The sequence below is a fragment of the Ctenopharyngodon idella genome, chromosome 21 (assembly GCF_019924925.1).
Source record: "Ctenopharyngodon idella isolate HZGC_01 chromosome 21, HZGC01, whole genome shotgun sequence".
In the NCBI taxonomy this organism is placed as follows: domain Eukaryota; kingdom Metazoa; phylum Chordata; class Actinopteri; order Cypriniformes; family Xenocyprididae; genus Ctenopharyngodon; species Ctenopharyngodon idella.
Genome location: NC_067240.1, coordinates 27,256,160 through 27,280,533, shown reverse-complemented (window position 1 = coordinate 27,280,533; position 24,374 = coordinate 27,256,160). Strand labels below are relative to the sequence as shown.

General features: G+C 37.9%; 2 protein-coding genes across 8 annotated transcripts; one reads left to right on the top strand and one right to left on the bottom strand.

Moving 5' to 3' along the window:
• Nucleotides 1-271: 271 nt before the first annotated feature.
• On the top strand, nucleotides 272-13,758 carry LOC127503918 (NACHT, LRR and PYD domains-containing protein 1 homolog). Of its 6 annotated transcripts, XM_051878137.1 has the most exons (11): nucleotides 272-676; nucleotides 1,485-1,517; nucleotides 3,582-3,725; nucleotides 5,866-5,910; nucleotides 6,068-7,781; nucleotides 8,005-8,088; nucleotides 8,213-8,284; nucleotides 10,685-10,933; nucleotides 12,485-12,571; nucleotides 12,888-13,007; nucleotides 13,277-13,758. In XM_051878137.1, the coding sequence occupies exons 2-10, from the start codon at nucleotides 1,502-1,504 to the stop codon at nucleotides 13,003-13,005; spliced, it is 2,529 nt and encodes an 842-aa protein (XP_051734097.1). In that variant the 5' UTR covers nucleotides 272-676; nucleotides 1,485-1,501; the 3' UTR covers nucleotides 13,006-13,007; nucleotides 13,277-13,758. The 6 variants fall into 6 exon arrangements, 5 of the variants coding, with proteins under 5 accessions (XP_051734097.1, XP_051734094.1, XP_051734098.1 ...); XM_051878134.1 differs by having other exon boundaries at nucleotides 12,888-13,758; XM_051878136.1 differs by lacking the exon at nucleotides 272-676 and adding an exon at nucleotides 1,212-1,343 and having other exon boundaries at nucleotides 12,888-13,758.
• Nucleotides 13,759-20,141: 6,383 nt separating this feature from the next.
• On the bottom strand, nucleotides 20,142-23,308 carry LOC127504149 (uncharacterized). 2 transcript variants are annotated; one of them, XM_051878644.1, is made up of 3 exons: nucleotides 23,141-23,308; nucleotides 22,689-22,775; nucleotides 20,142-21,914 (listed from the first exon to the last, which is right to left on the bottom strand). In XM_051878644.1, the coding sequence occupies exons 1-3, from the start codon at nucleotides 23,205-23,207 to the stop codon at nucleotides 20,179-20,181; spliced, it is 1,890 nt and encodes a 629-aa protein (XP_051734604.1). In that variant the 5' UTR covers nucleotides 23,208-23,308; the 3' UTR covers nucleotides 20,142-20,178. The 2 variants fall into 2 exon arrangements, with proteins under 2 accessions (XP_051734604.1, XP_051734605.1); XM_051878645.1 differs by lacking the exon at nucleotides 23,141-23,308 and adding an exon at nucleotides 23,065-23,083.
• Between the last annotated feature and the right edge of the window lie 1,066 nt (nucleotides 23,309-24,374).

The following is a 24,374-nucleotide window of genomic DNA, read 5'->3' as shown; positions in this document are numbered from 1 at the left end:
AAAAGGTTGAGATTCACTGCTATATCTTCCACCTCGATGGCAGGCAAGTCTTTCAATTCAGTAGAAAAACATAAGGATCACGTCCAAAATATGTTGTGATTTTCTGTTTATACCTTTCTAAACCTGCACAGTACTAACTTTTCCCATCTCTTTCATTCTTATTTTCACTTCTTGCCCTCCACCTGAACTTCGCGCGTCACCAGAGCCACGTGATTGCAAACAACCTATTAAAAGTTCACTTCTAGCCAAGTACAGTTTAAATCCCCGGATGTGTTCTTGATCCGTCCCCTTTATCGAGGATGTATCGAGAAATGACTTGTGCGGACTTGGTTTATTACTGCAATGAACGTTGCCTGAACCACATTTGTGTGGCTATTAATATGAAAACGAAAAGAGGCAGAGTGGTGTTTAACTGGAGCAGCTAGAGCGATTATCAAGTACGCTGCTGTACCATTTGCAGAATCCTCCCGTCCTCGGGAGTCCGTTCTCCTGAGTCCAACTTGTCAGGTCCGAACTAACAAGGACGCAAGTCTGAACTTCGCCTACTTGGTATTGGGAAACGCCTCTTGTCAGTGTCAGTTCTGTTTCTGACATCCTCTCGAAATGCCGGAAGAGAGTGATAACGGAAACACCAGTCTTCAGTGTCATTCTGGCTTTTTACATTCTCGAAAATAAGGTAACTTCGCAACTGGCATAAAGTTGGTTTAACGTTTGACGTTCGATATTCGCAAATATAAAGACGGGACCGTCTCTAAAGTTACATCCGACATTGGTATGCACGTTTCTAACTTCAATAACATTTGAAGAGAATAATTTACAGTCATAAAACCAACTGTAAAGTGTTCATCTAGGTGTCAGCTATGATGCACACCTTTCAAATGTTTGATATTTATTAAAATACACTGTCAAATCATGTAAAAATGGCTATTTTTCCACTACTGTATATGGGCTCATTCATAAAATGTCATAACATAACATTTGAAGGCAATAATTTACAGTCATAAAACCAACTGCAAAGTGTTCATAGGTGTCAGCCATTATGCACACCTTTCATATTTGTGATATTTACTGAAGTAAACTGTCAAATCATATGTAAAAATTGCTATTTTCACTACTATATCAAAAATATGAAAGGTGTGCATCATAGCTGACACCTAGATGAACACTTTACAGCTGGTTTTATGACTTTAAAGTGTTCTTTTCAAATGTTATTGAAGCTGGAAACGTGCATACCAATGTCGGGTGTAACTTTAGAGACGGTCCCGTCTTTATATTTACGAATATCGAAACAACTTTATGACAGTAATGTCACAAAACTCCTGCTAAATAAACTTGTTCTGCTGGTAAGACTCCTAACGCAAGCTGTTAACACTATGCTTTATTTATTTACATTTAAGTGCACTATAAAATATCCTTAAAGTTCTGAAAATTCACATTCACTTTTATAATATTGTTTATTATTGTTTGTGTTTCTATTCTTGCAGAGAATGAACTGACTGAGATGGACAGTTTTGACAGTAGGCTATGTCATCTAGGCATTTTCTAATTATTTATTGTCTCATGGTTTTGGGTGTAACATGATTTCATCAGTCAAGGCAAAAGAACTTAAATTAATCTTTCAGGTTTTATTTTTAGTCTATAAAGTGCTTTTTAAAAAAGTTAGGGTGAATTAAAGGTGATTGGGACAGTTTTTGGATTTCCATCTTTTGCAAGTTGCAAGTTTCTTGCCATAAATTAAAAACATCAGCAGCACATGATACATTTCTGTAATACTGAAAATGTTAACTATCCATTTGAGGAGGAAACAATGTTATATTATAATGATGCGTGACACACTTTTCTGTAAACTGAGCCAAAAAAAAAATAAAATATTTTTTTGGTAACATTTGGGTGATTGAGACAGCACATCTTTTCACTGATTTAGGGCAGTGTAAGAATATTTACTATATTGCACAAGTTAGTTATTACTTTGATATAATTTTATATGCAATATTTCCTTTTCTGTTCATCATCATTTAGAGTCCATGTTTATTTTTGTTTAACTTTCTCAGTTTCCATCTACAATTCATACAGTACAACACATGCAATTGAGGTAAAAGAAGGCTTGAAGCCCAAAAGTCATTGAAAACATTTTAAAATCAAGAAAACAAGTAAAAAAAAAAATGCTTCAGGTCCAACATTCATACAATAAAATTATGTAAACTGATCAAAATCCTGAACTGTTTGACAAACACATTTAACCTGCACAAACCTTTAACAGAAACATGAATATGGTTTATTACTGCAACAAAATCAGTAAAAAAAAAACTTTAACTATAATGTTTCTATTTTCAGAATTTGGTCATTTTATTTTATTAAAATCTAGCTAGTTCATGAATATTTTTGTGGTTGATTAGAGCTTGCACAAATTACGAGGTTGGGAACCAATTATTATCTATTGCAAGGTTAATCATTTTCTTAACTGGAAAAGTGCTGAAAGGCTTTGCTAATCACCTAAAATGATGCTGTCCCATCCACCCAAAAAGTTTGTACAATATAGTAGCTATGACAATTTTAGGACCTTATTATTAAAATTTTCAAGAGCTTCAGTGCGTTCCAAACGGGATATATCACCCTCAGAAGGGCACTTTTGGAGTGAAAACAATCATGGCCGCCATGTTGAAGGGTCGTTTCAAACCGAAGTGCTCAAAACTGGCCACTTCAAAGGGCCCTTCGGAATGAAAGATTTCGAAGGGTACAACTGATGGACACTTCGGGCTCCCGTGATCCTTTGCACAGGGAAGTTGTTTGATGTCAAAGAATGGGTACAGGAGGCTCAGAGTTCGATTTTACCTATAAATGTATGTATAGTATTTTTCTATACTACTGTAATATTTATACGAGTTAGATTTGGTACATTAATATGGTCAAAATGACATTGTACTTCAACAAAAATACTTTACAGCTCCCTTTATCAGTCCATTCAAATGTTTCAGATACATAGACACAATATACATTATATTTAACGTAAAAGACCGGCAGCATCTTATAATGTTACTACAGTAAATGAATGCGTATTAATACAAAGAGTACACCGGGGGAAAAAAGACAAAGGCACCTCCTTGATTGTCTCATTAAGATGACGCAGAAGTGCGTTCCAAAAAAAGAGTTTTTTTTTACCCCTACACCCTTCATCCCTTCGAAGCTCTCACTCCAGAGGGTAAACCCTTTGAAGGAATTAGGGCATAGGGATGAGCCCTTCTGAATGGAATGCAGGGACTATGTCATTTTTCTCAGTTCATGCATTTTACAGTGAACTTCCTGTTTAATGAGGTGGTCTCACAGCTAGGGCTCAGCAAAAAAGTTTTTATTTTCACTCGCTAGGTGAGAAAATAAATTCTGTAGTTATACTGTCCCATTTGACCTCATGTCCCAATCACCCTTAATTCACCTTATGTCAAATCATCACGCAAAGCTTGTATTATTGTGCTGAATAAGTGCTCATTTCATTCATGGTATTTAAGGGTAAAACCAACAACATTAATAAACATTAATAATAGAGTTATTGGGTGCCTAAAATAAATTTTGATCTTGTCATTTAGAGTTTCTCAGTAATGAGGACATTGTCGGATCTCATGCTGGGCTAAATGTCAGCGCTGCAGCTCAGAGTGGAAGCCAGATTACAGCACCTGTGCTCACTAACAATACAATAACAGGCAGTGTCCAAATTATACATAATACACCTAGTAAGTAAAATGTGTTGTACATTTCATAGATGTGATAATTTTTTTTGATAATATATTGAGTATTTTCATGTGTAATCACTGGTCATATGCTAAAATGTATTCATTGTTCTTTTAGTAAAAGGATCTACTAGACACTTTATAATAAAAATTATATTAATGCTGAATATGTTTTAGACTTAGCTGTTGACATCTTATAATTTACACCCCAGGTCTGTAAATCTGAATAAGTTGGCAAAACTCAAAAAAAATTGAGGCAATCAGTTACCTCAAAAATTTTAAGTTAAGAAATTCAAAGTTTAAGTAAGCAGATTTTTATTTTGAACTCCTGTGTTTCAATTGTTCTTAACTCTAAAAGTTTGAGTACACTCGTACATTTAACTTAAAATGATCATGCAACCACAATGTAAACATTTTTTTTGTGTAAAATTAGCTTGCTATAACAAGCTAATTCAGAAAATGCTAACTTGCTAATTTGCTAAAATGTTAACAATAGCGTTCTGAATGAGTGCATAAATATAAAGCATTTGACATACTTGCTCTCAAACCAAACCACATGCACTACTTTTCACCATGATGGTAACTCTCCAAAACCCCACAATAACAGAAACTCTTCTAAATTAGCATAACAAAACATTAATCACTACTGAATCTCCCAAGTAACATTAATCTTGCACAAAAACAAAAAACAAAATCAAACAAAAAACATTATATAACACATTTTAGCATTTACTCTCCCTATTGAGTGCCATGGGCAAAGCATGCTGGGAATTAGAAAACCCAGCCCAGTTTCAGTTAAACTTAAGTTAGTTTAAATCAGTGGTCTCAAACTGCCGGCCCACGGGCCATTTACGGTTGTGTCTTCCCTTAAAGTGAACCCCAGGTATTAAGATTTGTATGGCTTAATATAACGTCAATGATGACTCTTATTGAAATATGTAGTAGAAAACTCATGAAAGATTTACGTTACTTTAAAATATCCATAATATATTTTGGACGTTTTGTTTAGGCGCACAGTGTGTTCTGTGTCGATGACGTCAAATGGTTGCACTCATTGAGTTACTGACACTGCTCTGTTGCTATTTTTACCGCAACACAACTCAGAATATAATATACAATGCCACATTTGGTTGTATTTTTCAGTCGAAGGGCAACAAGAGAAGCGATGCAAGTCTTCACTGCTTTACTAGCGATAAGAAGAAGAGAAAAGAATGGGAAGATGTCTGTGGACGTCTTTGTTCTCTTCACTTTAGCCCTGATGACTTTGAGGCTTTTAGTAGACCACAGCTACATAAAGACCTTACAGTTGGCGATGGATATAAACGTAGGCTTTAACCAAATGCTGCGCATGTGACTGATGAGGGCAGCCTATAACACATCTCGATTGACATCGACTGCCTCAAAGCTTGTGTGTGCCGTGATGTACGAGATATCTGTGATATCATAAAATAGCAGCATCTTCTCAGCATGTTTAACTGTGTGTAATGCATTCAGGTGATCAGATGATTTTAACACGTCCAGACATTGCACGGCTTCGATGTTTTCATCCTCACTAATTTTGCACTCTGGCTCAAATCGAAAAGGCTGATCGGGGTTTTAAAAGGATCTCCACGGATATTAAGACTTGCCTTATGCCTTACTAGATTACACCAACCGTTGCAGATGAAAAGCCTCAGTCATCAGGGCGAAAGTGAAAAGAACAAAGACGCAGTTCTTTGGAAGTTTTATTTGTCCACATTCTTCACAACTTCCCATTCTTTTCTCCTCTTCTTATCACTAGTAAAGCAGTAAAGACTTGCATCACTTCCCTTGTGGCTCATCAACTGAAAATTACAACCAAAAGCTGCACAATGTGGCATCATATATTATATTTCGAGTTGTGTTGCGGTAAAAATAGCAGTAGAATAGTGTCAGTAGCTCACCGAGTGCAACCATTTGACGTCATCGACATAGAACGCACTTTGTGCCTAAACAAAATAGCGCCCCCCATTGTCCAAAATATGTCATGAATTTTCTAAACGTAAATCTTTCATGGGTTTTCTACTACATATTTCAGTAAGAGATATCATTTACGTTATATTAAGCCATACAAATCTTAATACTCAGGGTTCCCTTTAAAGAAAGTTTGTCTAATTTTCTGCAGGTTCTACTTCGAATGGCCCACCCTCTGAAACAACACAAACCTCAGGTAATAGATAAATCTGATATGTCTTGAATGTTTTACATTTCGCCTTTTAATTTAGCAGCTACTTATAGTCTGCTCTAAAATGTCTTACTCTATTAGAATCAGAATTTGTTTTAAAATGCACTAACCCTGTTTAACATTGCTTATTTTATGTGTGCAGCAACAAGATCTGTGATTTTAAAATATAAGGAGCGGATCTGCAACGAGTATCAGTGTGTGACCGAGTATAACTCACTGCCTGGTGAACATGTGCTGCTGTCTGAGCGCTACACACAACCTCTGATCCTTCAGAGACATAGAGGTCGAAAAGAGAGAGAACAAGAGATCGGCTCCAGTGGAGAAAGCTTCCAGCAGGTCCTCAGCGCCAGGAGCAGTGATGACTCTGTCCATCTGAGCTCTCTGTTCAACCCAGATGGACATGGGATCCGTCCTAGTGCTGTTATACTGCAGGGAAATTCTGGGAACGGGAAATCTTTCACTGTGCAGAAGATCATGATGGACTGGGCATCTGGTGACCTCTACAAAGAGCGGTTTGATGTTGTGTTCCACCTGAAGTGTAAAGAAATAAACCGCATTTGTGGCAAAAAGAGTTTGGCGGAGATCTTGAGCTGCAGTTGTAGTTTAACATCAGATCAGATCTCACAGGTACTACAGCATTCACCAGAGAAGGTGCTCTTCATCATCGATGGATTTGATGAGCTGAGACTCACACAGGACATTAATGACATGTCACCACACACTGATCTGCTTCAGAAAGCCCCAGCTGAGGTCATTCTTTGTGACCTGCTGAGGGGTCGAATCCTGCCAGAGTCCTTCCTTCTGGTCACCTCCAGATCTACAGCCACAGATACACTGAGTAAACTGCTCAAAGGACCTCAGGGTTTCGCTGAGATTATGGGATTTTCAGAAAAGGGGGTAGAGGAGTACTTCCAGAAGTTTTTTCAAAATGAGGAACTTTTCAGGAAGGCTTACACACTTGTGAAGACAAATGAAACCCTCATCACGGCCTGTTCCATCCCTGTCATCTGCTGGATCATCTGCACAGCTATCAAGGAACGACTCAAAACTGGTGCAGATGTAACAAGTGGACTGGAAACCACCACCTCCATCTACGTTGACTTTGTGTGCACTCTCTTGAAGCATCACTGCCAGGGTTCGATTCAGTCCATCCCGACCCTGCTGAGGAGTCTGGGTCAGCTGGCAGAGAGAGGTATGCTGGAACAGCAAGTCCTGTTAGATGAGAAAAGTGTTTATGAAACAGTTTCAGACCCTGCTGGCAGTCCGTTCCTGTGCAAGTTCCTGTTTAAGAGACGAATCCACCAGGAGACGATGTTCAGTTTCATGCATCTCAGCTTTCAGGAGTTCTTCACTGCTCTGTACTATGTCCTTTTAGGTGAAAAAGAGTCCCAGAGAAAATTTACACAGCTATTTTCCATTAATAAATACTCAAGTCATTATCATTTTTGTCCTAAACATTTTTCAGCTGTGGTGCAGTTTGCATTTGGTCTGCTGAATAAGGATGTGAGATGCACACTTGAGAAACATGGACTCTTTGTTCATTCAAAAACACAGACTCATCTGAAAGAATGGATTTTGAAAATGGTTCATAATATTCACACATATTCAGTTAAAGCACTTTTTTTCCTTCACTGTCTCTATGAACTTCATGAAGAGGACTTTGTGAAAAAAGCTATGAAAACCTGGAAAAGAATTCATGCATATGATCCAATCATAAGCAGAACAGACTGCTGGGTCATGCTGTACTGCTCTCAGTGCTGTCAGTGCATAGAAGAACTGGATCTTTTTGTGTGCACGTTATCATCTGAATATTTCCGTATAATTCTGCCTGTTTATGACAAGTTTAAGAAAGTAAGGTAAGTGCTTTGTTCCAAAACAGATACATGATGGATCTTATTAATATCTATATAATTCATTCTGTTTTTTTATATTATTCATACATCACTGGTATGAATGTATACATACCAGTGATACATATTTAATACATTTTATAAATGTCATTATGTTTTTATTATTTGTTATTGCAAGTTAACTTGATTATTTAGTCTGTACACTCATCTTCTGGATTTGATTTTAAAGCTTGAACGTACAAGTTTCATCAGACTCTGATCTTGATGAACTGATAAACACTCTCACAAGAGGACAGAACCTGAGATCAACACGGTAATATCTCAAAAATACATTTTATACATTTAAAGTATTTTATGTACTCATGAGCTATCATGCTTCAGTGTGCTTTTGTTTTATGTTCAGTTCATGAATCTTTTTTCTGTCCTTTGATTTGCAGCATTGATGTCCTCTTCATATTTAGAAAATTTGAGACTTGTTATCTGCAGTTGTCAATCAAAGAAGAAATCAGGTGAAGAAGTGAACTGTTTTTTTTCTGTTCATCAAATAGCTGTTTCTCATGATAACCAGACAAAGTTATGTGACGATTATATTTTTGATAACCAGTTATATCATCACCTTGTTCAATAACCATAATAGTATAATCTAGCAGTACTAGCCTTTTCCTGTCATAGTCTGTTCTGCACAATCTAATTGTAACGGAGGGGACGGGACAACAGAGTGGGAGATCCACGTGCAGGCTTTATTAAAATGAGAGTAGTCGTACAGGCAGAGGTCAAACACCAGCAAACAGATCCAAGAGGGCAAGTCAATAGAGTAATCCAAAACACAGGCTATGGTCAAGGCCGGCAGCAAACGATCCTCAAACAAAGAGGCAGGGCAGGGCGAACACGGAGACAAGGTCGAACAAAGGCTAAACAATACTCAGCAATGAGTGTGTGTGAGTGCAGCTTATAAAGGGTCACTGATGGGAAACAGGTGTGAGTGCATGATTGGTTCCTAGGTGAGGGATTGTGGGAAATGTAGTCCAGAGTGAAGTGACTGTGTGTGTGCACTGAAAAAGTCTTAATGTAGGAACAGAGACCTCTGGTGGGGAGTGGAAGGAGACAGCAGTGGGCGGAAACGTGACACTAATACAGGTGCTGGTCATATAATTAGAATATCATGAAAAAGTTCATTTTTTTATTGTAAATTATTTTAAAAAATGAAACTTTCATATATTCTAGATTCCCTACATGTAAAGTAAAACATTTCAAAAGTTTTTTTTTTTTAATTTGTTGATTAGAGCGTACAGCTAATGAAAGTCCAAAATCCAGTATCTCAAAATATTAGAATATTTACATTTGAGTTTCATTAAATGACCATCCCTACAGTATAAATTCCGGGTATCTTTTGTTCTTTGAAACCACACTAATGGGGAAGACTGCTGACTTGGCAATGGTCCAGGAGACAATCATTGACACCCTCCACAAAGAGAGTAAGTCACAGAAGGTCATTACTGAATGGGGTGGCTGTTTACAGAGTGAAATATCAAAGCATATTAAATGCAAAGTTGACTGAAAGGAAGAAATTGGGTAGGCAAAGGTGCACAAGCAACAGGGATGACCGCAAGCTTGAGAATACTGTCAAGTAAAGCCGATTCAAACACTTGGGAGAGCTTCACAATGAGTAGAATGAAGCCGGAGTCAGCGCATCAAGAGTCACCACACTCAGACATCTTCAGGAAAAGGACTACCAAGCCACTTCTGAACCAGAAACAATGTCAGAAGCATCTTACCTGGGCTAAGGAGAAAAAGAACTGGACAGTGAACAGTGGTTGAAAGTCCTCTTTTCAGATAAAAGTAAATTTTGCATTTCATGTTGAAATCATGGTCCCCGAGTCTGAAGGAAGACTGGAGAGGCACAGAATCCAAGCTGCTTGAAGTCTAGTGTGAAGTTTCTGAAGTCAATAATGATTTGGGGGAGCCGTGATGTCTGCTGGTGTTGGTCCATTGTGTTTTATCAAGTGCAAAGTCAATGCAGCCATCTTCCAGGAGATTTTGGAGCACTTTATGCTTCCATCTGCTGACAAGCTTTATGGAGATGCTGATTTCCTTTTCCAGCAGGACTTTAGCACCTGCCCACAGTGCAAAAACCACTTCCAAGTGGTTTGCTGATCATGATATTACTGTGCTTTATTGGCCAGCCAACATGCCTGACCTGAATCTATGGGATATTTTCAAGAGAAAGATGAGAAACAGTCGACCCAACAATATACAGATGATCTGAAGGCTCAATAGTGCCTCAGCAGTGCCACAGGCTGATCACTTCCATGCCACACTTCACTGATGCTGTAATTTGTGCTAGGAGCAAGTCATTTGCTGTAATATGTGCTGCCGACCAAGTATTGAGTGCACAAATGAACATACTTTAAAGAACTTGAACTTTTCTGTTTTGCAAATCCATTTTTTGATTGATCTTAGGAAATATTCTAATATTTTGAGATACTGGATTTTGGACTTTCATTAGCTGTACGCTCTAATCATCAAAATTTAAAAAAAAAACTTTTGAAATGTTTTACTTTACATGTAGGGAATCTAGAATATATGAAAGTTTCATTTTTAAAAATAATTTACAATAAAAAAATGAACTTTTTCATGATATTCTAATTATATGACCAGCACCTGTACCTTCAGATTATAATTATGGTAGTAATAATGCAGCTAAATTGATAACCCAAAAAAGATCAAACAATAAAGTACCACACTATCAGCTAATGATGGAGATAATGACTGATGCCCAAAAGACCATTAATTAATCATCATTTAAAAAAAATCACAGTTATTCAAAACAACGACTTGTTGGTTTATAGACACAACAACATTGATGCTAATTCTGTTTTTGTTTTTTGTTTTTTTGTTTTTAATTATAGTATCAAGATAATAACTTCAACACCTTTGCAGTCGCTCACTCTCACCTCTCAATGCCGAGAGCCAATCAACATTGAGTGGGCCAAACTTACTCAGATAATTCTCCAAGGAGATTTAGATGCATTAATGACAGTTCTCTATTCTTTCTCTAAACTGAAAAAGATGGAAATGAAACTACACTGTCTAAGTGAGATGTGGACTCATTGGATCCTCCGAATCATCCAGAACTGCTCCAGTCTCACAGAACTCAAGTAAGAAAAACATGTAAAATCACCTTCTGTCTTGTTCTTATATGAATTTGTCTGTTGTTAGGAAATGTGTAGCACATATTTAAACTGATAGTCCATCCAAAAATGAGAAATCTGTCATTTATTTTACTCACCCTCATGTTATGACTTACTTTCTTCTGAGGAACACTAAATAACTGTTGATGTCTCAAACAGTTTTGGAAAATACAATGGAATTCAATGGGAATGAAACTGTTTTCTTACCAACCGTATTAGGGGTTCAAGCTCGTAGCACTGAAACACTATTGTAATTGTTAAATTTTCCAAGGATCATCATTTACCTCTAAACGTGATTGGGCTGAGGGTACTCACACTGTCTACATCATCACCAAGGCTTGCCCTGACTTGAAAAGTACAAAATGGCTCATAACTCGTGAACAGAATGAGATATTTTCACCAAACTCAGCACACCTATGTAAGAACTTATTTTGTGGTCATGTGAAAAAGGACGCGGCGAATGGTCACTTGGTGGCACTATAACATGAAAAAACATGAAAACAGCTATAACTCCTTCACCGTTAATCCAATCGTCAAGTGTCTTCATCTGAGGGGCCACGGCTGTCTGTGAGGACATTGACGTATCTCAAAAAACATGTTCGCCATCCGCCACTGAATTTTGAGCAGCTATTATTATTTTTAGATTATTTTAAAAAACAAATTTTGCAAACTAGTCCTAGGTTTTTGGCTCAACCTGTGACTGCGGCACATTTCTCGGGACTCTCTAGGTCAATAGTTATCAAAAAATGTTGAACTTTGGCCTTTAGCAGGGTCTTAGCTATAGTAGGGTCATTTGAGAAACAGGCATGGCCAAGTCTACCCAAAAGCCTGTCGTTCCTTAACGAAAACTGAGAACTTCTCTTTATTGTGGGAGCACATGAATACTTTTAGGTAGATCAGCCCATAGGTGAGGCTATAATTGTTAAAAAGGTGTAAAAATTATGTATTTCTATTGCAAACCCCATGAAATGGCTGAAAGTGGCTCTCTTCCTGCCTGATTTGTGTAGATCTTCTCAGAATCAAGTGTGCACATCACATGATTTTACAGAAGCATGGAAACTTTTATGGACATCGGGCCATAGGTGGGGCTATAACTGTTAAAAAGGTGTAAAATGTTGTATTTCTATGGCAAATCCCATGAAATGGCTGAAAAACCATATATTTCCTATGGTAAATTGCGTGTATTGGCTGTAAATTGTCTTTTCCATCTATGATTTAAATGGTTACATGCTTGCTAAATAAAACATAATATCTTTTTGCGCAAGTGCTTAAAGGCCTTGAAATGCTTGAACCCCGATAATATATATTTCAAATGATCTTTGTGTTCTGCAGAAGAAAGTCAGTCATACAGGTTTGGTGACATGGCAAATTTGGTGACAGTGACATGGCCCTCATCCATTTCATCCAATCGTTATGGAATTGTTCAAATGAATGTGTGAAAAACAAAGTATAAAGTATAGAATTATCAGTCCCTAAAATCTAAATAATTTTATCTGTATAATGTGTATCCATGTCTAGGGTGAATGCTTACCTTTTACTGGAGGAAGGAATCAAGGTCTTGCAGAGGTCAGACACAAGACCAGCCTGTAGTGTGACATTTCAGGGGTTTGTATTGGTTCATATTCATACATTTTGCATCAGTAAATATCTTATCAATGCAATTTCAAGCTGTAAAAAGGACACAAAAACACCATAAAAGTATGACTTGTGCAGCATATTCCATGTCTTCTGAAGTCACATAATACCTTTTTGTGAAGAACAAACCAAAAGTTTGAGAACTGTCGTTCATAAATGTATTTTTCTTTACATCCTCCCTAGATCTCATAGCTCATTAGCAGTCAATAACTTAAATTTTGGTCGGTTTCTCAGACAAATCATTGTTATAAGACTCTGTAGTGATGCTGTACTTTGTACTTTGAAGGTTCAAATGCAATAATCAGTCTGTAAAATGCACACGCTATCAGGACCGTCGACTTAGCTGCAACCAGTGGGTGAAGATTCATCTGAGTTCCTCTGGCTTTTCTATGGAGATTTTGTGAAAGTAAGTTAGGATTAAGATTAACACAAAGAATGTACCAGTAACAGTGTGAACTGTAATATGACACCAACCAGTGATTTTTTTTTTATTTTTTTTTAATTTTTTATGATTTATACAATTCCACTTGAATATTGTATATTAAATGTACAAGCTTTCAGTGCAACAGCATATGATCATAGTGTGCAGTGTGGATCCTAACCTACTGCTCAGCTTTGTGTATTTATTTCTACATGTTTTATTGTTTTATCTCTTGTCTCTCTCCATTTCTAAAGCCCTTGTTTCGGGACTAATGGTACAGCTTGATAACTAGGAGAAACTGCCACAGCAGCATCTTTAGCTAGAGCTGTGGATGGGAATAAAGACATCAACTAAGAATATCTAAAATCATTTAGGTGTTGTAATAGTAATGGTCATCTATCAATTTATTTGTATATTGCGTTTCACAATACATATTGTTTCAAAGCATCTTTATTGGTTTTTTTATTGATGCTTAATTGCATGTAACAGTTTAGAGCTGAATGATTGTAGTTTATATGTGAAGACAAAATAACCTATCAAGCATTTGAGATTTGCTTTATAGTGAGAGTATTGTATGTATGCATGCTGAAATAAATTGAATATAGTGTATGAGGTTTTATGTGACGACATGGAGAATTATGAATCTGACTGTGGGAAGGAATGAAAAACTCCATTTGATGTTGGATAACGAATAAAAACTTCACTGTTGGTGTCTTTTAGAAGAGCCTTATTAGAATCTGCAATTCGTGTGTTTTGATTTCACAGTATATTGAGACTAAAACACAAACTAGGAGAAGGTGGGGTATCACTTCCAGGAATAGTTCACACAAAAATGAAAACATTTTAATTTACACACTCATTTCAAACCTGTATGACTTTCTTCTGTGGTTTACAAACAATTTTTTATAACCTCGCCAGCGTTTCTCTAAAAAAAAGTTGCCAACCACCGCTAGCATTTTTTATAATTAAAAAAAAAAAAAAAATTTAAAGGCTAATTTGAATTCAAAGGCTAAAAAGAATATTTTGTTGTATGAACATCTGAACATGCAATACATCAAAAGAAAGAAGAAAGTTTCTGCTTTAAAAAAAAAAAAAAAAACCTATTGCAGCTTCATGCATTCTTTATCATCACTTTAATGTGGGTAAGTTTACTGCAAAATAGCAAAATAGTTTTTCCCTCCAAAGACTACAACTTCTTTTATTGCTTGTTTCTGCTCCTTTTTGCCTGTGTTTTGATCAGGAGATTCAGTACTCTTTCAGTAGATGCGTAATAGCGCCCCCTACAGTATAACAGTGAAGATGGAAAACTGGAAAATTCTCAAACATAAAATCACAAAGATTTTAAATTAAAACTTACAATTGGCAAAAAAATGCCTCTGGAGTTAAATGGTTAGTTCACCCAAAAATTAAACTTCTGTCATCATTTACTCGCCCTCATGTCGTTCCACACCCTTAAGACCTTCGTTCATATTTTTAATTATCTTGCTGTCAATGCAGGCCTCTGAGCCATCGGATTTTATCAAAAATATCTTAATTTGTGTTCTGAAGATGAATGAAGGTCTTACGGGTGTGAAACGACATGAGGGAGAGTAATAAATGACAGAATTACCCTTTAACGCCAATCGCTCCCCGGGTGCCGCAGCAAAATGGCTGCTCACTGCTCCAGGTGTATGTGTCCAGGTTTTCAGAGTGTGTTTGTGTGTGTGTGTGTGTGTTCACTACTCACTACTCCTAATGTGTGTGCACTAAATTGGATAAGTTAAATGCAGAGGACAATTTACAAGTATGGGTTACAATACTTAGCATTCACATCATGTCACTGTCACTTTCAATCTCAACTAAAATATTATGTGCATGCGCTGGGCAGCTGAAAAAGAAGCTTTGAAGTGTTTTTCATTGAGTTGATCAGCAAGTCTTCTGCAGCAACTGACAAACAGTCATAAAACACCAATGACATTCTAAGGAAAGACAATAAGATGTTCATTAGAAACCATTTGAGAACTTCTTAAGTATTTTTCAAGAACTGCAATCAACATTCTTACGAACTTCTCAGAATTTATCTTAAATATTTTAACTTCTTTCTTAAGAAGATTGTGCATGTGGCCTCTGATTCCTCTTTAGTTTCATGTAGAACTAGTTTGTGTTTGTGAGGTGGGGAAAAATAGTACAGGTGCTGTGCTGAAATCTGACCCTCAACAGATCATTATCCACAGTATATTTATAAACAGGTATAGGGTTAGGTGTGGTGTGGGGTTAGGATTAGGCAGTCAGGTTTAGCGTCCTCCACTAGGGTGATAATTTGGCAGAGAGTCCAAATACAGCAAAACACATCAACGTTCCTGCAGTGGATAAAGGTATATTAAAGGATTAGTTCACTTTCAAATGAAAATTAGCCGAAGATTTACTCACACTCAAGTCAAGTCACCTTTATTTATATAGCGCTTTTTACAATGCAGATTGTGTCAAAGCAGCTTTACAGTGATAACTGTTAAATAATTTTGGCTGCACAGCAGCTCTTAAAGAAATTAATTAGCCATTGGGCAACCCTGATACTAAAAAAACACTCATTGTAATTTGTATATTGAGCAGGGAATGGCCAGTGAAAATGCTCTTTGTCCCTGGTTCAACATAACTGTTTACACTGAATGTTGTCACTGTTTACACTGAAACTTTCTGTAAAGTGATATATATTCTCAAGCCATCCTAGGTGTATATGACTTTCTTCTTTATGATGAACACAATCGGAGATATATTAATAAATATCCTGACACATCCGAGCTTTATAATGGCAGTGAATGGTACCAACGAATATGAAGCTCAAGAAAGTGCCTCCATCCATCATAAACATACTCCACACGGGTCCAGAGGCTTAATAAAGGCCTTCTGAAGTTAAGCGATGCATTTGTGTAAAAAAAATATCCATATTCAGCAAGTTATAAAGTAAAATATCTCGCTTCCACCAGACCCCCTTCCGTATTCGAGTTACGAAGAAAGTGTAAACTGGCGTCGCGTCAGTTAAGCTTTTTCCATAAGTTGAATAGGGAAGGCGTAGGACATAAAGTAAGTTTTTTTGAACTGCGAGAGTTTTACGCTTTCTTCGTAAGTTGAATACAGAAGGCGGTCATATATATACGGCAGAATATTTATTAATATATCTCCGATTGTGTTCATCAGAAAGAAGAAAGTCATATACACCTAGGATGGCTTGAGGGTGAGTAAAGCTTGGGCTAATTTTCATTTGAAAGTGAACTAATCCTTTAAAGGTAGACTATTAAAATTATGATCAGATATTTGAAATGAAAAATGGAAAAGTCGTACCGCACCTGAGGACACTCCCTTACAATGATTAATCGACTTCCTTAAAAATAAGAGAGTATGTGTTCAGTTTACTTTTTATGTACTTATAAGAAATATACTTAAAATTAGGTCTATACTTAAGTATACTGACAAGCATACAGAAAAGTATATGTATATTGGCTTATACTTTTAATCAATCTTTTAATCAACAAGTCAGCTTTAAGGTGGAAGAGCTCCTTTACAAAAAAAGTAGTATACTTAAAGTTCATTTCATGTCCGGGGTTTGTGTGAAGTGCCATTTTTAGGCTTCCTAGTTAATCACTGTGCCATAACCATTTGATTGTATTAAGATATACTTGAACGTTATTTTGTTTACATAATAAAGTGAACTTTTTGTAAGGTTTCTGTGTATCACAGTTTGAGAAAGATTATTAATAGACATCATTTTTGGGGTTCAGAAGGAAAATAATAATGACATGGGAGTAAATAATGACAATTTTAATTTTTAGGTGAATTCCTTTAAGACACATCAAATGAACATCAAAGGTGATCAACAATGCATCATTACACTAATTACAAAGATGCATGATTTAAATTCTTAACATTCTTAAGTGACAGTTCACTGGAAAACAAATGTTTACCACTTGCTTTATTAGAACTGGTGCACGTATAGAAAACAAAATATTTTGTGCCTCAAACTTGGCAAGCAATGAGTATGGTGGAGCCAATTAGCTGGAAGGGATTCTTCATTTCAACAACCACAGACAGGTAATGATTTGCGGTCTTTATTTCAAAGCATCTTGCGGTTCAGCTCAACATTTTTCCTCACACAGAAGGGAAGCAATTACACACTTTTCCAAACCGTACTAAGCAGTAAGAAGCTTTTTTTTTTACAGCATCATATCATCATACCCAGATTGAAGCACTGATCAGTCCACAAAAGAACCTCTTCCGAACACAAACATGATGGGAGCATGCTGGATCAACCAAGGATTACATCAGTGGTGAGCCATTTAAAATGGGAATTGGGAGACATTTTTAAAGTAGGAGCCTAGAAGGTGATGAAGGTCACGGAGCATGTGAGCAGAGCGGTAATATTTCCTCCAGAGTGAAGTCCGCTTTGCTCGCTCGGCACCGCTCACTCAATGCCCTTTGTGATATGGTGGTTCGAGAATCTGTGAAATAAGCAATAGGTCTAAGGTTATGAAGTTCAAATGTTGTTTAATTGAAGTTGCAACCTTAAACTGAACATAAATGCACAGTAAAATCAAAGTTGAGAATGAGGAGGGAGTAGAAATTGAAAGGGAGTGTGGAGAGAATGTGAGAAGATCCGTTTTAGAAATCTTAAGTGGCACATTGTCAGAAAGCACGAGAATGTGTTATGCAAACATGTAGTGCAGGAAACAGTAAGCAGGAAGGTTAAATACCATTGGATAATAAATGAACAGATATACAGGTGAGGTATCATGCAGCACAGTAGCTCAGTGGGCAGCACTGTCGCCTCACGAAAAGAGGGCCCAGGTTTTGCTCTTTACAGAAAAAAATGCAACCAATCAAAAGGAGATAAAGATTTTTTTTCACTCTCCAGCATCTCCAGTTCTCTGTGTAAAATGCACAGAAGAAAAATTAGATGATGCATATTTAAAGATGGGACTGAGTGGGATTATGAACCTCTTACAAAAGGTGAACGAGAGGGTATGCATCATTTTGCTAGCATTACTTTAGCGTAAGAGGACACAGCTTTCTAGGTGTTGTGGCAAGTGTTCTTGATGAAGTAGGGTGTGTCTCAATCAGCTCACTAGCTCCCTAGGTTGTGAATTGGTATATCATGTACACAAATTCAGGCACTAGTAAGGACTCTGACTCACTACACATCGGCAACACTGATGGCAACATGACAACATACTCATTGTACAAAGTCACTACTGGTGTTTATGAACAACAGCAGAACTGATATCTTTTTGATGTTATATTTTATGTTATTTTAAGTACATTATGATAAAGTATTGTTACACATACCTGCAACATTACAGCTGTAAAACAATTATAAATGTTAGCTAGATTATGTTCACTACCTGTCTAGTGATGTATGTTTATGCTGAAAATTAAATAATGGTTTGTTTTTAAAATATTGAGTTGTCTTGCGTGATTTATGTTTAGCGCTTTAGAACTTCTGTTAAGGGAACAGAAGCTGCATCTGAAATTGCATACTTCCTTACTATATTTAGGCAAAAAACAGTATGTGACAAAAGCAGTACGTCCAAATTCACAGTACTCATAAAAGAGTAGACAAAAAGTACATGGATGACCTGCTACTTTCAGCGAGATTCTGAAGTGTGCATTTGATGGACACTTTACTATCCCATGAGGCCACGGTAGAGGATTTGTGAATGTAGGTGAAGCGACGCAACTGATGCTGGTCGGTCACATGATGACCACATGACGGATGTAGTACGTCCGAATTTCATTCATACTAAACAGATTCATACTACATAGAACATACTTTTTTAGCGCTCACAAAGTAAGAGAGTATGCAGTATTTCGGATGCAGCCATAGTGAGCATCGATACTCCCTTGTTTTCATGGTGCATTGTAGGAATTTTTTGGAAACTAACGTTTCAGTGCACTGGAAGGATTTTGCGATTGAGACAGCCCTTAAAATGACAGACTCCCTGATCAGTGCCCTGACTACCGAACTAGGGAGCTGACCGAGACGCACCCTTAGTCCCACCCATCTTATCATCTGATCATGGTTGTATCTCTCTATTAGTGTTACTGGATCTAAGTGCTGCATTTGACACTATTGACCACAACATTCTTTTGAATAGACTTGAAAAATATGTTGGTATTTGTGGAATTGCATTGGCATGGTTCAAATCATACTTATCTGACCATTATCAGTTTGTAGCAGTAAATGAAGAGATGTCATACCAATCACAAGTTCAGTATGGAGTACCGCAAGGCTCAGTACTAGGACCATTGTTTTTCACCCTGTACATGCTACCCTTGGGAGATATCATTAGGAAGCATGGTGTTAGTTTTCGACATTGATGTTTATATGTGATTACACTAAATGTTTGCTGGACAAACAGATTGGTTGATTTTGCATTAATTGTTAGTTACTTGTGACAGCTCATCTAAATATTTTAAATTTATTATAACTCATTCTCATATAACTCACACTTTCAACCTCATCTCTTTAATTGAATCAACATCTTCCATATTTGGAAAGGACAACTGTTTAGGTATTAGTTATGTCAGATTGTGTTTGTCAATGACTGACTTAATGAATAACAGCATTAATCTAGAGATTTTCAAAGGGTTCAAACTTATTCTTACCCCTCAAAACAAGATGCATTAGGATTTAGAAAAGAGACAAAAACCATTAAATAAATCTTATTTGTTATTAAATCTTACTTTTATCTGTGGATTATACCATCAGCCCATATACATTTTATAAAAAGAATGCCATTTTAATTAATTTTAGCCTATGGAAGACAATCAAGTTTGAGTTAGAAGTAACCAAAGGGGAAGGAGCTTATCAAAGGGTCAGTTGAATTTCAAGGGTTGTCACATATGAGAGACTGTATAGGCAGTGTGGCCATCACCTGCGAGCTCAGCTCAACACAACTAGTCATAAGCTAACTTTCAAAACGTTAGCTAAAATGACTATTGAGAAATCATGAAAGTTCCCAAGTGGACTCTGAATCCTTGACCAATTAAAACATTGATACCAAAGTCCGACCATTAATTTATAAATCAGCTTTGTTAGAGTGCAAGACCCAGAGATGAGCATCAGAAAAGTATTCAAGACTACATAAGTGTAGTATTAAAAGTTTTATTAAGGTAAACACACACCTCAAACTTCAGAGCCATTAGAAACAATCTCCAAACCGTCAATGTCGCTGATGTTAGCATACACAATGAGAAAACTAGGGTTAGACTCATGGGACACGCTAGCAGAAGATTCCTCAGTGAAGCCAGATCCCTGGTTAAAGATTTCAGGCAGAATTACAAGGCGAGGATCAGACTCATGAAAGGGGCTAGAACTGGATTCCACGGCTTCAGCATCCTGGCTGAAGTTGCCATGAACATCTGAACCAATTGCCTCTGCAGAATCATCTAGGCTGAAGTTACTTGGAAGGCCAGAGTTGGATTCCACAGCTTCAGCATCCTGACTGAGGTTGCCGTAAACAGTGGAACTGGATTCTACAGCTTCAGCATCCTGGCTGAGGTTGCCATAAAGAGTGGAACTGGATTCTACAGCTTCAGCATCCTGGCTGAGGTTGCCGTAAACAGTGGAACTGGATTCTACAGCTTCAGCATCCTGACTGAGGTTGCCATAAAGAGTGGAACTGGATTCTACAGCTTCAGCATCCTGGCTGAGGTTGCCGTAAACAGTGGAACTGGATTCTACAGCTTCAGCATCCTGACTGAGGTTGCCGTAAACAGTGGAACTGGATTCTACAGCTTCAGCATCCTGGCTGAGGTTGCCGTAAGTGGAACTGGATTCTACAGCTTCAGTATCTTGGCTGAGGTTGCCATAAACAGTGGAACTGGATTCTACAGCGTCAGCATCCTGGCTGAGGTTGCCATAAGGAGTGGAACTGGATTCTACAGCTTCAGCATCCTGGCTGAGGTTGCCATAAGGAGTGGAACTGGATTCCACAGCTTCAGCATCCTGGCTGAGGTTGCCATAAGGAGTGGAACTGGATTCTACAGCTTCAGCATCCTGGCTGAGGTTGCCATAAAGAGTGGAACTGGATTCCACAGCTTCAGCATCCTGGCTGAGGTTGCCATAAGGAGTGGAACTGGATTCTACAGCTTCAGCATCCTGGCTGAGGTTGCCATAAAGACTGGAACTGGATTCCACAGCTTCAGCATCCTGGCTGAGGTTGCCATAAGGAGTGGAACTGGATTCAACGGCTTCAGCATCCTGGCTGAAGTTTCCAGGTGGGCCAGAGTTGGATTCTACAGCTTCAGCATCCTGGCTGAGGTTGCCATAAAGAGTGGAATTGGATTCAACGGCTTCAGCATCCTGGCTGAAGTTTCCAGGTGGGCCAGAGTTGGATTCTACAGCTTCAGCATCCTGGCTGAGGTTGCCATAAAGACTGGAACTGGATTCCACAGCTTCAGCATCCTGGCTGAGGTTGCCATAAGGAGTGGAACTGGATTCTACAGCTTCAGCATCCTGGCTGAGGTTGCCATAAAGAGTGGAACTGGATTCAACGGCTTCAGCATCCTGGCTGAAGTTTCCAGGTGGGCCAGAGTTGGATTCTACAGCTTCAGCATCCTGGCTGAGGTTGCCATAAAGAGTGGAACTGGATTCAACGGCTTCAGCATCCTGGCTGAAGTTTCCAGGTGGGCCAGAGTTGGATTCTACAGCTTCAGCATCCTGACTAAGGTTGCCATGAACATCTGAACCAATTGCCTCTGCAGAATCATCTAGGCTGAAGTTACTTGGAAGGCCAGAAATGGATTCCACAGCTTCAGCATCCTGGCTGAGGTTGCCATGAACATCTTCAGACGTTCCAGAACTAGAATTTGTTTCTTGAGATTTTTGGCCACCATTCTGCAGGTCATCATTCATCAATCCTACATTTAAAAAAATAAAAATAAATAAGATTTTTCCACAAACTATTTTAAGTTAATGCAACAAGATACCCATTTAAACAAACTCAGTGAAGTATAGTGGACAATTAACTGAATTAAGCCTCAAAAATCTGACTTGAAGTGACTCAAATGGGTCTCATTCACCGACTGTGCACTTGCACAAATGTGTGCGAAAACTTACTTTCACAAAACAAAGTGACTCAAGTTCATAAAGGATGAGAAAATAACACTTTTACATCACCCAAAAATTAAAACTCCTGTCATTCCAAACATGACCTTCTTCGGTGGAACATTTTGAAGAATGTCTTATTTTATCCATACAATGGAAACAGTCAATGGTAACCAAAACTGTTCAGAAAACAAATATTCCTCACAATATTTCTGTTTCACAGAAGAGAGAAATCATTTGTTTGTAAATGTTTGGAATGCAAGAAAACCTTGAGCTGCCATGTTCCTCTGCGTAAAACTGGCCAATGAGAGGTCTATATAAAAGGTGTGAGGATGGCACGCTTTCCATTGCCCAAAGATCTTGCTGCACATGCTCTCTGAAGACCTGCTCTTGCCTGACAAGAATGTTTGCTAAGAGTGATGAAGGGCTGTAAAAAAGATAGGTTATGCAGAAAGCCCTCATGTGGAGTTGTTTGGGTGCCCTTTATACAAATGACTAGCCTGGGACACATGGTCACTCATTTAGACTCAATTCATTAACATTACATTAGAACAAGATTAAGAACAAATTCATGTATGTTCCCTCACTTTTTAACAGAAGGTCAGATGCATCCTCCCACGAAAGCAAATCAGCCAGACTCTCTTCCTCCAAAGATCTCGCATTGTGGTTGCTACCTGCAAAGAGCAAATTTCAAACCATAAAGAAATCAGCTATTGAGGACATCTTGAAATGGTAAGGGTTACAATCAGTTGCCATCTCAACAACAAAATAATGAAAACAGTTTACTCATTTACATAGATTTACAGTACAGAAGCACTCAAACTCAAAGTTATATTTCCCTGTTTATAGCTTTACATAATTATAAGTGATTCTGCTTATAGGGTTTTGTGGCTGTTCCCCACAGTGTAGCGGATTTGAGATCATTTGCTATTTTTATGCATGCACTTACGAACACACACGCACCTCATGTCCCCAGGCCAGACATGCAAAAACTCTGCACGTGGGTAGGAAGCATAACTTTCTTAAAACATGAACTCACCATTACACACCCACTGATGGCACAACAAAATCAAAATAAAGAGTTTTGCCAATTCCATGTTAAACATGATACAAAGCAGCAACAGCAAGCAATTATCACACTCTATGATAACTAAAGTTTAAGCGTCATATCAGAACTTTATAACTCTGATCAGCAGCATCTGGAACGTTCGTGAACAGATTAATAATTGGCAGCAGGTGCGCACTGGTCTGTATCAGAATCGCTCACTCGTTCACTAATCAGTGGGTGTTTTCTATCATGGTTGCGTCCTGCCTAGTCCAGTCCTTCTGAGGCGGCTGACCTTCTCAGCATTGTTTCATTTCTGAGTTCCAGACAGTTCGGAATTTGGATTTTTCCACCTCCTCCTAGGAAATAAAGTCTGGAACGCCACTCAAAGTCGGACATTCGGCGTGTGTCGATCAACCCCGACCTCAGCGAGACGCGTTTAACTTCCAAAATGTCCGCATCCAATGAGCATAAATGTAAAAACAAACTTTAACACTAGACATCACGTTTATGGAATGATACCTTCGTTTTTGCTTTTCTTCAGCTGTTTTCAGCGATTTTATGTTATTTTTATTCAGTTTTTGCCATAATTGACACAAAAACACGATATGCTCTCACTGTGTCATGGCGACATCATGTGGTCATCATGTGAACGTGATGTGTTATGACTGGAACTCACTGAGGTCTGAAGTGAGACATTTGGAATATTCCCATGTCCAACCTCGTCTGGAACGCAGCATAAATCCATAGTTTTCACATGACATCACACATTTATAGGAACGCCCACCTGGAGTGCAAAACGAGGCTTTCCTCCATTGCGCACCAGTGATTTTTACCAGGTTTGTACACAGAAGACAGACCAAATCCAATATACACCTCACCGATGATGCACACCACGCACAGACAAGCAAATGAATTCAGAATGTTTACGCAACTAGCGTTTTTCCATAGAAAACTATAATAAAGAAAACACTTAACCATTTAACACATTACGTTCACATTCTGGACTTTATCATGAAGACTAAAATGTATAGCCTAATCCTTAATTAAAGTATTTAACAAACAATTAAAAATGAATTTATACCTGTATGATACGCTGTACCCACATTGGACCAGCGGTTTGGAAAATGGATCGGTGATTTAGCTGCGGGCGCCATCTTCTGGTCAGACGCGGGAATTCATCTAACACAACCCTCGCAGTGCATTACTGGTATTCTCTAGCCGTTGA

Coding starts and splice junctions, on each gene's coding strand:
- LOC127504149 (XM_051878644.1), bottom strand. CDS start 23,207: ATGTTTAACATGGAATTGGCAAAACTCTTTATTTTGATTTTGTTGTGC. Junction 22,776..23,140: donor CCATCAGTGGGTGTGTAATG/GTGAGTTCATGT, acceptor TGCTCTTTGCAG/GTAGCAACCACAATGCGAGA. Junction 21,915..22,688: donor ATCTGACCTTCTGTTAAAAA/GTGAGGGAACAT, acceptor TTTTAAATGTAG/GATTGATGAATGATGACCTG.
- LOC127503918 (XM_051878137.1), top strand. Junction 8,089..8,212: donor CAGAACCTGAGATCAACACG/GTAATATCTCAA, acceptor TTTGATTTGCAG/CATTGATGTCCTCTTCATAT. Junction 10,934..12,484: donor TCCAGTCTCACAGAACTCAA/GTAAGAAAAACA, acceptor ATCCATGTCTAG/GGTGAATGCTTACCTTTTAC.